This window comes from Gopherus evgoodei, chromosome 4 (assembly GCF_007399415.2).
Source record: "Gopherus evgoodei ecotype Sinaloan lineage chromosome 4, rGopEvg1_v1.p, whole genome shotgun sequence".
In the NCBI taxonomy this organism is placed as follows: domain Eukaryota; kingdom Metazoa; phylum Chordata; order Testudines; family Testudinidae; genus Gopherus; species Gopherus evgoodei.
In genome coordinates, this window is record NC_044325.1 from 154546551 (window position 1) to 154559388 (window position 12838).

Below are 12838 nucleotides of genomic sequence, written 5' to 3' on the forward strand. Positions count from 1 at the left end.
AGAAACCACCTTGGGAGCTGCCACCTAATGTGCCGAGACTACTTCTGCCCCTGCTTTCCTGCCCTGCTGCTTGGGACGTCAGAGCCCTGCCTGGTTTGAGCCAGACCCGCTAGCCTGCTGCAAACTCAGACCCAGGTCTGAACCACGTCCCCTACAACTGTGGGCTTATCTGGAAGCAACTTAAGAAATGTTCTTGTCTTTAACTCTGTACCCCAACTTCCAATGGGGTACAAACCGTGAATAAATCCATTTTACCCTGTATAAAGCTCATGCAGGATAAACTCACAATTTGTTCACTCTCTATAAGACTGATAGAGAGATACGCACACCTGTTTTCTCACTCCCCCCCCCGGTACTAATACATACTCTGGTTTAATTAATAAGTAAAAAGTGATTTTATTAAGTACATACATTGGATTTAAGTGGTTCCAAGTAGTAACAGACAGAACAAAGTGAATTACCAAGTAAAATAAAATAAAACACGCAAATCTATCTCTAATACAGTAATGAAACTGAACACAAATAAAAACTTCACCCATATTGGTGTTCCATTAAGCTTCCTTTTACAAACCAGTCTCCCTCTAGTCTGGGTCCAGCAATCACTCACACCCCATGTAGTTACTGTCCTCTGTTCCCGTTTCTTTCAGGTATCTCCTTGGGGGTGGAGAGGCTCTCTCTTGAAGCAGCTGAAGACAAAATGGAGGGGTCTCCCAGGGATTTTTATAGACTTTCTCCTCTGGGTGGACACCCCTTCCACTCCCTGTGTTACAAAATGGAATTTTGGAGTCACATGGGCAAGTCACATGTCCATGCATGATTGAGTTTGTTACCAGCCAAGCCACATTCCTGGGAAAGCTCAGATGTGGATTGGCATCCCCAAGCTCTACTGTCTGTAAAGTGCTTCTTGACTGGCCACTGAACTTGCACATTTCTTTCTCCAGAAGCTGACTAAATGCTCTACTAGGCTACTTAAAATCAAGCAAGTATACAGCCAATATTCATTACTCCAACTACCCAAATGACACCTGCATACAAGTAGGAGGAATAGATTCAGTAGCTCATAACATTTGCAGAGATTTGTTACATGGCCTATGTAGCAAAAACATATTCCAGTTATGTCATATAAACATTCATAAGCATAATTCCATAAAGCCTTATGGGGGTGCACCCTCACACCCTCCTTCTGAATTTACTCCCAGAGACTTGGACACTCTGCACGGTGGAGGCAGCATATGTAAAATCTGTTTGTCTCTCATCACACCTTCTTTCAGTACCTTTAAACCATAAGATGTCATTCATAAGCATTCTAGCAAGTTTTGGGGTTCCTAATCCCCAGATGCCTGAAAACAGGTTGGAGTGTAGTATTACTAACAGAATGCAGACAGCAATATCTGTTAAAGTATAGGTTTCTTGGCATTTAGCCACCAATGCCATGAGGCAGTGTGCCTCAGTTTCCCTACCTGCACAGCAGCATTGGCCTGTTATGGTTTTGCTGCTGTGCCAAGCTTCCAGTCTGTTTAGAGGTGTAGGGCTGGAAGGTAACATTCTTGTGGGACTGTTTTTGTCACCATCCCCAGCATGTATAACAGTTTTTTCCACAAATCAAGTATGCTCCCCATCTTTAAAGGGTTTACCACCAGTATTAACTCCTTTGTTCTAACCCACAGAGGGATTAGCAAAAGACACAAGGTTGACAGCAAATCTATGGTGGAAAGGCTTTGTTCACACAATTTAGCTTGTTTAGTATCTACTCCTTTTTTCCTATTTCTTTGTGCCCCCTGGTAGGCGCTCTGCTGCAGATTCTTCTCCCACTTTGGAGAAGGCTTTTGATTCAGGCATGTGTTTGGGGCTTTGGCAAGGACAGGGTGCACTGCAACCATGCCTGTCCTCGACCCCTCCCTCAGGAATTTCTTTAGGCTGGACCTCACTCCCTTGTGAAGCTTCACCCAGAGACTTTTTCCCCTCCTGCCTTGAAGAGACAGTTTTATCTCTTACAAGTGTAGCAAGAACAACATATTTCAATGGAGTGCTTTGGATTGGTACGATCCCTTTGGACACCCTACTTTCTGTTCCCAACAGGTCAGCTGGATGGGCTCCCCACTCCAGGAGATCTGAACCCCAGTTTTCCCTTCTAACCTGATTCACAGGAGAAGGGTCTGGTATTTTAAATGTAGATTTTTCACCCTCCTCCTGGGACAGATTCTCCCTCCAAAAGGTGGGTGGACTCTCCGCTCCGCACCTCACCTTCCGTCTGGGCTCCCCTCTCTGGGCTCCCCTCTGGGTCAGACTCTCCTGTGTCCCCCAAAAAGGAAGGTGACCCTGGTCTGACTGTAGGCTTACAGCTACCAGCCATCCTGTGGTGATCTCACCCTTTCATGTCAATCGAACACTACTGTCAGTCAACACCACACCTTTGGTGTTACTGGGATAGTTTCTAGGTTGGTGGCTGTGACATACCAGAGTCCAACCCAGACTAATCAGCAGCTGTATCACCCCTGCCTGCAACCTTGCAATGCCTTGCTGAAGTGGCTTCCACCTGGGCCACTCACAAACAACCATCTAGCAGGCAAATCACACCCTGAGCATGTGTGTGTAACTGCAGCCTGGCCAGGAATAGTTAGGTTACAGTCAGGTTTTCATCACCCTTAGTTATACTGCAAGAGGACCTCAACACACGCCCCCGTCTTCGATTTCCCTCCAGAAATGTACGTCCTCTGCTGCCCAGTCCTCTTCTGAACAATACAGGTTACATTGTCCATTATTTACATAGATTATTCTGATATTTTATTTTTTACATTTATTTAGAGAACCATATTTTTGATCACTGTGGTATCCTATGACCTTCCCTTGAAAAGTAGGAAAGACAGGTTCACTCATTTTGATTTATGGAGACAACATGATGACCAGAGAAGCTCAGGAGGAAAAAGGATGCCATGATGATTGGCATGCTATAAATAGCTAGATAATCTGGAGTACTCTTACATGTCTTACAGGTTTTACATTCCACCTCTTGGTCCCAGGACAATGAGATGAATCTGAAACCAGGAATGACTCGGAAGATAACAGTTACAGCTGCAAACAATTAGTATGTTTCACCTGTTTTTAACTTTCTGTTCCTTTGAATCCAAATTTGTTGCTAAGGCTGGTTGAATGTTTTTCTTCTGAAGTTTTTTTTATGGGAAATTGGGTTTTAAATCAACTTTTTTTTCTTCTTCAGATTATTGTTCCCCTGGAAATTATCAGCTTTCCATCAAAATACCAAACTCTCCTCCTCCCCAAACCAGGGCTGTGGGACTCTGGTGAAGTTCCAGGGCAGTTCAGCAAGAGGAGAGCCAATCCTGCATCATGAGGGGATATAATCCAGGCGGGAAACCTGGCCCATAGAAGAGATTGGTGGTGTGTGGTATCTGAGGCACCCCGGTGGTATTTCCAAGTCAAAATATTAAGTTCTTAGAAAAAGAATTCAGTCTCCACAACAAAAAAAACCCAAAACCCTTTGTGGATCCGTTCTACCCAACTTGCACTGAAAACAGCATGATGAAATATACCCCCAACCTCATACTCTGTAACTCTGGTAGAAATTGCCTCTTTTCAGAACACAGTAAGGAAGAGTAGGTCAAATTAATCCCCAGGGAACCAATTACACCGAGGGTGGCTTTGGCTCACTGAATGCCTTAATTAGGTGTTATGGCTCTCTGAGCTCAGATATTCCCAGTTGCTTCAGGAATCATGTCCCACAGATCACACATCTCAGTATAAAACTTCCCCAATGCTCCAAACTGGCAGTTTCTGTTACTGGAGAAATGCCACCGCATCTCTCTCTCTCTCTCTCTTTGCAGCAGATGCGTGCTATTGTCCTGAATTACAGTCTCACAAACACTTGGACACTATGAGGATCAGCAAGTATTGAATTCAAGACCTCCAGCATTTAAAGCCTCAGCCCCAACTCCTACCTCTTAGATAAAGGAGAGACCTTCTTGGATGGAAAAAATAGGCAATTACATAGTCACGGAAGCCAGTGCTTTCCAATGTGTCTCTGGGTTTTCATACTGGCTAAAGTAAATGCCAAAAAGCTTAATTAGCACAGTAAGCAACTTTACCCCAACCTGACATGCCAAGCCACAGAGCTCCCTTTGCTCAAAGAGGGCAGAAAGATTGACACTCCTTTACTCTCACCCTTTCTTTAGCTAAGGAATAGTCTCTTCAGACTGATTCTCTCACAGCACAGTCACAAGACACTGTTTGCTGTTTGGATTAGTGAACAGGAGTGTTTGGGTGGGGGGCATGATTAATCTGTGTGATATTGTACTTGCACAGTGTGTGCATCTTACTGAACAACTGGAATGACCAGCTGTGAACATCTGGCTCTGTGAACTAAGCCCTTCTCTGAGTGGGTACTGATATTCATTAAGAAATTGATCTCTGTTTATTTTCACTCACTTCATTACAGAGAAGGGACAGGTTTTCCACACCATCCACCTGCCCACATCTCTATAGCTGCCTGATCTGTGTTCAGAGGAGATGGAAAAGGGAAATCACTCGGAGGCGACTGAGTTCATTCTCTCAGGACTGACAGATCATCCGGAGCTGCAGGTTCCCCTCTTTGTGGTGTTCCTACTGATTTATGGTATCACCCTGGTGGGGAATGGGGGGATTATCTTGTTAATCATGATTGATCCCGGACTCCACACCCCCATGTACTTTTTCCTCAGTATTTTGTCTTTCTGTGACCTCTGCTTATCCTCGATAATTTCCCCTAAGTTGCTGCTGAATTTCTTAGCCGAGAGGAAAAGCATTTCTTACACTGCCTGCACTGTGCAAATGTATCTCTCAATTGTTTTTGGAGATGTAGAGAGCCTCTTGCTGGCTGTGATGGCGTATGACCGTTATGTGGCCATCTGTAACCCTCTGCTCTATACGGTCACCATGTCCAGGCAGCTTTGTAAACAGCTGGTGGCTGGGGTGTTTGCTGTGGGGATGGTGGATTCAGTGATATACATGAGTTTTATATTTCGTCTGTCATTCTGCAGCTCCAACATCATCAATCATTTCTTCTGTGACATCCCCCCACTGTTGGCACTCTCCTGTTCTGACACCCGCATCAATGAGATTCTGATGTTTGTTTTCACCTGCCTTTTTACAGTGGGCAGTTTTGTGACTGTCCTCCTCTCCTATGTCTGTATCATCTCTACCATCCTACAGGTCCTCTCCACCGAGGGCCAGCGTAAAGCCTTCTCCACCTGCTCTTTCCACTTGATGGTGGCGGTCCTGTTTTACTGCACCCAATTCTTCATCTATTTACGTCTCACCTCCAACTATTCCATGGACACAGACAAAGTAGCCTCAGTGTTTTATATGCTAGTGATCCCCATGTTGAACCCACTCATCTACAGCCTGAGGAACAGGGAGGTTAAGGACGCCCTGAGGAGATCAATGAATAAACTCTTAACCAATTCCTGAATCTGTTTAACTCTGTACTGGTTTAGTGATGGGGAGTGGAAACAGGTGAATTCAATTCCCAGCCCATTGCAATGTAATTTCATAGAGCCTTTTGGGGTATTGTTCATTAGTGTATTATAATTATTATTAATCTGTTTGTATTCCAACAAGGCCTGCAGGCCCCACCTAAAATCAGGGCTTTATTAGATGATTACCCCAGCAAAATTCCAGGAGGCGCCTGTTTCACATGTGTGAATATAGGTAATGTGCTTCGAAAGCACAGACCTATTTGTATTGGGAATGAAGTGGGGGGCATCTAATATAGCTCCCTCTGCTTTGTACTGGGTTTGGTTTTGTTGTGCAGTTGCAAGTATGAAGTGTGTGATTTCTATGGCTGAACCAAAAGGCGTTTTGCACACTCCAGCCCTTTATGTCCCCTATGGGGTTATTGTAGAGATTGTCACCTGTTTTTATCCATGTGTGTGGAGTAGAAAGGTGATTTCCAACTTTCTTTTAAGTTAAGGGAGCAACAAATAAAGTGAGAACAAGGGTAATGTTTCCAAAAGAGAGCATGGTGTCTGTGCATCCTCTGTGAGAATCTGCACTGAACTGAATACAAAATAATATGGAAAGCTTGAGTTTTCTCTATCATATAAATGAACCGGAAAGAAAAAGTCATATCAGACACTAGATGTTTATACCATAGAAGCAGGTTAGCTGTGAGTTCTTACTCTTCGTTCTGTGGGAAAGTACTATGGACTCTGAAGAACAGGGCTTCTGGGAATTGTACAGCTCTGGTTACTGTGAGTGAGAAATAGACAGAGCTGGGCCAATAGCTGATTTTTGGGTTCATGGGTGGGTACAAAAAATTGAAAAACAAATTCAGTTCAATCTGAACCAAATCTGAAAATTCCCTAAATGTTTGGCAAATATAAAACATTGACAAAAATGTCCTGTAGGGTTGAAGGAAATATTTAGCATGACCAGAAATGGAACATTTCCTTTCTTTCCTGGATACTTTTTGATGTAAAAGCAAAGACAATGTAGGGCCACACTGACAAAATGGAAGGAATGGAAGAGGCAGTAATGGTGCTGCTTTCCTTGTAGACTTTAACTCATTGATTAGATCACTCCCGTGGGATGTGGGAGATACAGGTCAATTCCCCCTCTGCCTGCTGGGGAGAAGCAATTTGAATGTGGGTCTCCCACATTTCCAGAAAGTACCCTGACGACTGGGCTCTGTTCTGTCCTGCGTCATTCTCAGGACTGGTCTACTCTACAGCTGTAAATTGATCTCAGGTATGCTACTTCAAGTTGACTAAGTTTGTCTGATTTGCAGCGGTGCCACACCGTGCTATGTCACCGGGAGAGTTACGTAACTGAAGGAGTGTATCATGCATCATCTGACAGCGTTAGTGTAGCCCAGCCCTGAGAAAGATCCATGATGGAACATAGTGTCTGAGGGAGCTGGGGTACAGACTTCAACAGGTGAGACCTCTCCCATCGATTGAGCATGTCTTCTCCAGACCTGCTCAATCGACACCATTTCATCTATCCCAGTAGCCCCAATTTAGCCATTAGTGTAGATATGGCCTCAGTCTCCCCTGTTGAAGCTGTTGCATTGTGAATAAAACACTTGAAGAATCAGTGGGCCAGAAAGAGAGAATGTCTCTACAGACAAGTGGTTCAGGGCACCAATATGCTCAACTTCATGTCTCTGTTCCAAAGGTTATATAATTAGTCATCCACCATAGGACAACTTGGAAAGGAGAGACTGAGAGCAACCCAGACTGGAATAGCACATCACTCAGTGGCTGGGATGCTTTCTGTAAATACAAGAAACCCAAGTGCACATCTTTGCCCAGCACTGGACAGAAGGGGGAATTGAACCTGGATCTCACACCTCACCAGTGAAAACGCCAACTATTAAGCTAAAAATTACAAAAAAAGGGAGCATCACCACCTCCTACTGGTGGCTGATTTGCCACCAGTGCCTAAATCTAACTACCCCACAAACATTGTTTTGGGACAAGGCTATTAGAAGACTTTGTAACACATTTGTGAATAGTTTCAGGTCAACCCCAGTCGCATTGTTTTTTACAGTAAATTATTACTCCAGAAGAATTTCATCCATTTCTAGATACTTTTGTGTCCCAACCCTGGGAAATTACTTTAAAATATTTTAGGAGAGCTGACCAACATATGAAGTGGAATAGTCACCTCTGTTTCATATCATATTCAAAAGACCTCACGGGAGAGACAGTGATCCAAACAAGCTGATTCTCTGGCCCGCTGTGTTCCATTTCCACAAGGAAAGACATGGCAACAACATTAATTGCATGTGCTGGGTACACCTGTTGTCCAAAGATGCTCCAGGGATGAAGTCTCAAAGTCATCCCAGGATGCAGCTCCAGAGGTATTGAGGGAAACGTTGTTGTGGTGAGCAAACAGGGAAAGATTCAACTCTGACTTTATGCTTCTGATTTTATGGTTCTGAGCAGATACTGCTTCCGTCTTCAACTCAGTGTAAATGAAGGGAGGAAAAACAAAGAGGTACCACCAAGTCATGGGCAAACAAGTCAGTTTCAGAGCACTTCAGCCTTTAATTGAAATGATAGTGAGCTGTTCATGGGAGGGGAAGGAAGGAATTATCCAAAGAGGAGAAATTTCAACTTTTCTGAACATATTTACCTATCAAAAGAAGGAAAGAGCTTTACCAAGGGATAGAGAAGAGTGATTGGAAAAGGAGAGAGAAATAGCTTTACCAGGAAGGGGAAAACTCCCTCATCGATTCAGGAAATGTCTATACCAGGTATCGGTAACCTTTCAGAAGCTGTGTGCCAAGTCTTCATTTATTCACTCTAACTTAAGGTTTCGCTTGTCAGTCATACATTTTAACGTTTTTAGAAGAGCTCTTTCTTTAAGTCTATAATATATAACTAAACTATTGTATTTAAAGTAAATAAGGTTTTTAAAATGTTTAAGAACTTCATTTAAAATTAAATTAAAATGTAGAGCCCCTGCAGACTAGTGGCTAGGACCCGGGCCATGTGAGTGTCACTGAAAATCATCTCGCGTGCTGCCTTTGGCACACGTGCCATAGGTTGCCTACCCCTGGTCTATACTAAAGCCATTACATTGCCTCAGCTATGGTGTGTAGCAGTGCCGTAGTGTAGATGCTTTCAACATTGATGGAAGGGTTTTTCCTTCAATGCAGTAAATCCATGTCTCCAGGAGGCAGTAGCAGAGGGTGTGAAAAATTCCCCTCACCCCCAGTATGACGGAGATCTGTTGATCTATTTTTTTAAGCATAAACCAGGCCTCAGAGAAGCTGCCGGTGGAAAAGACCAGATGGGAAATCTAGTCCTATCTCCCTGCCAGGGCAGCAGAATCCCCTTCGGTCCTTCTTTTTGTTCAGGCAAGTTGGAAATATTCCAGCTGTCCCGACTTCCCAGTAGAGATTATTTTGCATTATTCTGCATTCTGACCGAGCTCAGTGTCAGGCCGTGTGTGTGTATAGTGGAAACTCTGTGCGTGTGTGTGTGTTTGGTATGCAGTGGGCACTGTGTGTGTTATGTGTAGTGGGCACTGTGTGTGTGTGTGTGTGTGTGTGTGTGTGTGTGTGTGTGTGTGTGTGTGTGTGTGTGTGTGTGTGTGTGTGCATTGGGCACTCTGTGTGTGCACGTGGTGGGGGGTACAGTGGAGCTTAATATCAAGTGTAGGCAGGTGTGTGTCCCTTGCCCAGGCAGTGCTCAAGCTGGCATTCCCCCTCCTCCTAGTGCAGGGAGGGTTCCTTGTCAGATCATAGATTCATAGGACTGGAAGGGACCTCAAGAGGTCATCTGTTCCAATCCCCTGCACTAACAGCACAACTGGGTATTATCTAAACCATCCCAGACAGATGTTTGTCTAACCAGCACTTAAAAATCTCCAGTGGTGGAGATTCCACAGCCTCCCTGGGCAAGTTATTCCAGTACTTCACCACCCTCATTGTTGAGATGTTTTTCCTAATATTCAACCTAAACTGCCCTTGCTGCAATTGAAGTCCATTGATTCTTGTCCTATCCTTCCCCGCCACACACACATTGTTTAGCAATTTTATTCCTAATTTTATTCCTAAACTCTGTGTTACGGGTTGGGTCACAAAAACCTCTTTGGAACTGGCACCTGATGTGCTGAGACGTGAAGTTGAACATCTCATCCTCTAGGTGAATGTCCCTAGCCATCAGTTTATAAAATCATTCTCACTTTCTGGACCTGTGAGACTTCCTCAGGTTTTGTCCACTGATCTCAGTTGGGCCCTGCAGACCTTGCTGGAATACAAACAAATTAAGAATAATAACAATATAATAATGAACAATACTCATAAGAACACGAGAACATAAGAATGGCTGTACTTGGTCAGACCAAAGGTCTAACTAGCCCAGTATCATGTCTACTGACAGTGGTCAATGCCAGGTGCCCTGGAATGAATGAACCTAACAGGTAATGATCAGGTGATCTCTCTCCTGCCATCCATCTCCATCCTCTGACAAACAGGGCTAAGGACACCATTCCTTACCCAGCCTGGCTGATAGCCATTAATGGACTTAATCTTCATGAATTTATCCAGTTCTCCATGTTATAGTCCTAGCCTTCACAACCTCTTCAGGCAAGGAGTTCCACAGGTTGACTGTGCGCTGTGTGAAGAAAAACTTCCTTTTATTTGTTTTAAAGGTGCTGCCCATTAATTTCATTTGGTGGCCCCTAGTTTTCATATTATGGGAACAAGTAAATAACTTTTCCTTATTCATTTTCTCCAAACCACTCATAATTTTATATACCTCTATCACATCCCTCCTTAGTCTCCTCTTTTCCAAGCTGAAAAGTCCTAGCCTCTTTAATCTCTTCTCATATGGGACCCATTCCAAACCCCTAATATGAACCTTTTCTAATGCCAGTACATCCTTTTTGAGTGTCACTAGAGGAGGTTTTTGATCTAATTGATACATTTAACAAGTCACCAGAACCAAATGTCCTTCACCCAAGTTGAGGAGACCACATCTGTACTCTATTCAAGACGTGGGAGTACCATGGATTTATATAAGGGAAAGAACATATTCTCTGTCTTAGTCTCTATCTTTTTTTAATGATTCCTAACATTCTGTTTGCTTTTTTGACTGCCTCTGCACACTGCGTGGACGTCTTCAGAGAACTGTCCACAATGACTCCAAGATCTTTTTCCTGATTTGGTTGTAGCTAAATTAGCGCCCATCATATTGTATGTATAGTTGGGGTTATTTTTTCCAATGTGCATTATTTTACATTTATCCACATTAAATTTCATTTGCCATTTTGTTGCCCAATCACTTAGTTTTGTGAGATCTTTTTGAAGTTCTTCACAGTCTGCTTTGGTCCTAATTATCTTGAGTAGTTTAGCATCATCTGCAAACTTTGCCACCTCACTGTTTACCCCTTTCTCCAGATCATTTATGAATAAGTTGAATTGGATTGGTCCTAGGACAGACCGTTGGGGAACACCACTGGTTACTCCTCTCCATTCTGAGAATTTACCAAGAAGATCTGTGACCTAGAGCTGAAAACAATCATATCCCATTGCAAGACCCATCATCTGTCTGGGTTTACAGACCTTGAGCGAGATTAGAAAATCCTGCTTTCTAATGTATGTCCTGCTTTGAAATCACCTCCTCCCTGGATTGGAACTGGTGATGCAAAGGGGAAAGACACCATGTCTCAGCCTCAAAACCTTGAGCCATTCCCTTTCTCCAAAACTGTCTTCCTTAAAATCCTTACTATTTATTCCCCCACCTCCGTTGCTCAGCAATTAACTCACTGCTTCAGTTCTGCAGAGCACAACACATCAGAGGGAGGAGAGAGACTTTTTTTTTAACCTGATATCAGTATAAAGGAGGTGCTGTCCTACGGGGCAATTTAAGTGATTTGTCCAGTTTGTGTCAGAGCAGAAGCATGAACCCAGCTCAGCTGAGTCTGAGTGCAGCAAATCATCTGCCCCCCATGGATCAGGGAGAGATGGATTAAACGATTCCTTTCCAACCCAAAAGAATCTGTGATCCTGTAACCCTAAATCTTTAAATAAATACACATCAGGTCAAATTTAATACCCAAATCCAAAACACATGCACGTCCCATTATCCTTTACATCTGTTATGTACGCATGTCTGTTGCTATAGAACATTATATCTCATTCGCTTAACCAGTCTCCTTCTTGTTCTGCACTTCCTCACTGGTGACATTTTACCAGGTTAATCAAGAGATTCATTGAGCGAGGACTTCAGGACAGAGATGACAATGAAAATGTAGGAGATGAGGATAACGAGGACAGAGATGATTTCCAGGGAGCTGCCGTACATATAGAGCAGGAGTTCACTGAGGGAGGTATTGGAGCACAAGAACTTGAGGAGCTGAGGTGGGTCTTCCCACCCCCTTTCCTCCCTGTGACTGGAGGGGTGTTAACAGGCCACTTGCACCTTGAATGGTCCCTTGAAACATGTGTTAACTACCTATACTAAACAATCGATTCCACCATGTATTGACCTGTGCTAGTCTGAGTTAGTTTCCCAGACCTGAAGAAGAGCTCTGTGTCGGCTCAAAAACTTGTCTCTGTTACCAACCGAAGTTGGTCCAAGAAAATACATTGCCTCCTCCATCTTGTCTCTGTTCAGTTCTGGTCAGCTATTGTACCGGCATCCCTTTGCTCTCAATGACTAAGATCATGTCTACACTAGAGAGTTTACAGCAGCACAGAGGTACTAATGCAGCTGCGCCGCTGTATGATCGCTCGTGTAGCCGCTCTGTGCTGACGTGAGAGCTCTCCTGTTGGCCTAATAAAAGTACCTCCATGAGTGGTGGTTGCTATATTGGTGCGAGAGCTTCTGCCACCAACATAGAATCATTGAATATCAGGGTTGGAAGACACCTCAGGAGGTCATCTAGTCCAATCCCTCGCTCAAAGCAGGACCAACCCAACTAAATCATCCCAGCCAGGGCTTTGTCAAGCTGGGCCTTACAAACCTCTAAGGAAGGAGACTCCACCCTCTCCCTAGGGAACCCATTCCAGTGCTTCACCATCCTACCAGTGAAATAGTGTTTCCTAATATCCCTAGCTAGACCTCCCCCACTGCAACTTGAGACCATTGCTCCTTATTCTGTCATCTGCTACCATTTTGAACAGCTGAGCTCCACATTTTTTGGAACCCCCCCTTCAGGTAGTTGAAAGCTGCTATCAAATCCCCCCTCACTCTTCTCTTCTGCACGCTAAATAACCACAGTTCCCTCAGCCTTTCCTCATAAGTCATGTGTCCCAGTCCCCTAATCATTTTCGTTGCCCTCCACTGGACTCTCTCCAATTTGTCCACATCCTTTCTGAAGTGGGGGGGAC

At 44.0% G+C, this 12838-nt stretch overlaps 1 protein-coding gene across 1 annotated transcript; it reads left to right on the forward strand.

Annotated features, from left to right (window-relative positions):
• Positions 1 to 4512: 4512 nt before the first annotated feature.
• LOC115651096 (olfactory receptor-like protein COR4) lies at positions 4513 to 5460 on the forward strand. The gene has a single exon (XM_030561979.1). The coding sequence runs from the start codon at positions 4522 to 4524 to the stop codon at positions 5458 to 5460; it is 939 nt and encodes a 312-aa protein (XP_030417839.1). The 5' UTR covers positions 4513 to 4521.
• Positions 5461 to 12838: the final 7378 nt, after the last annotated feature.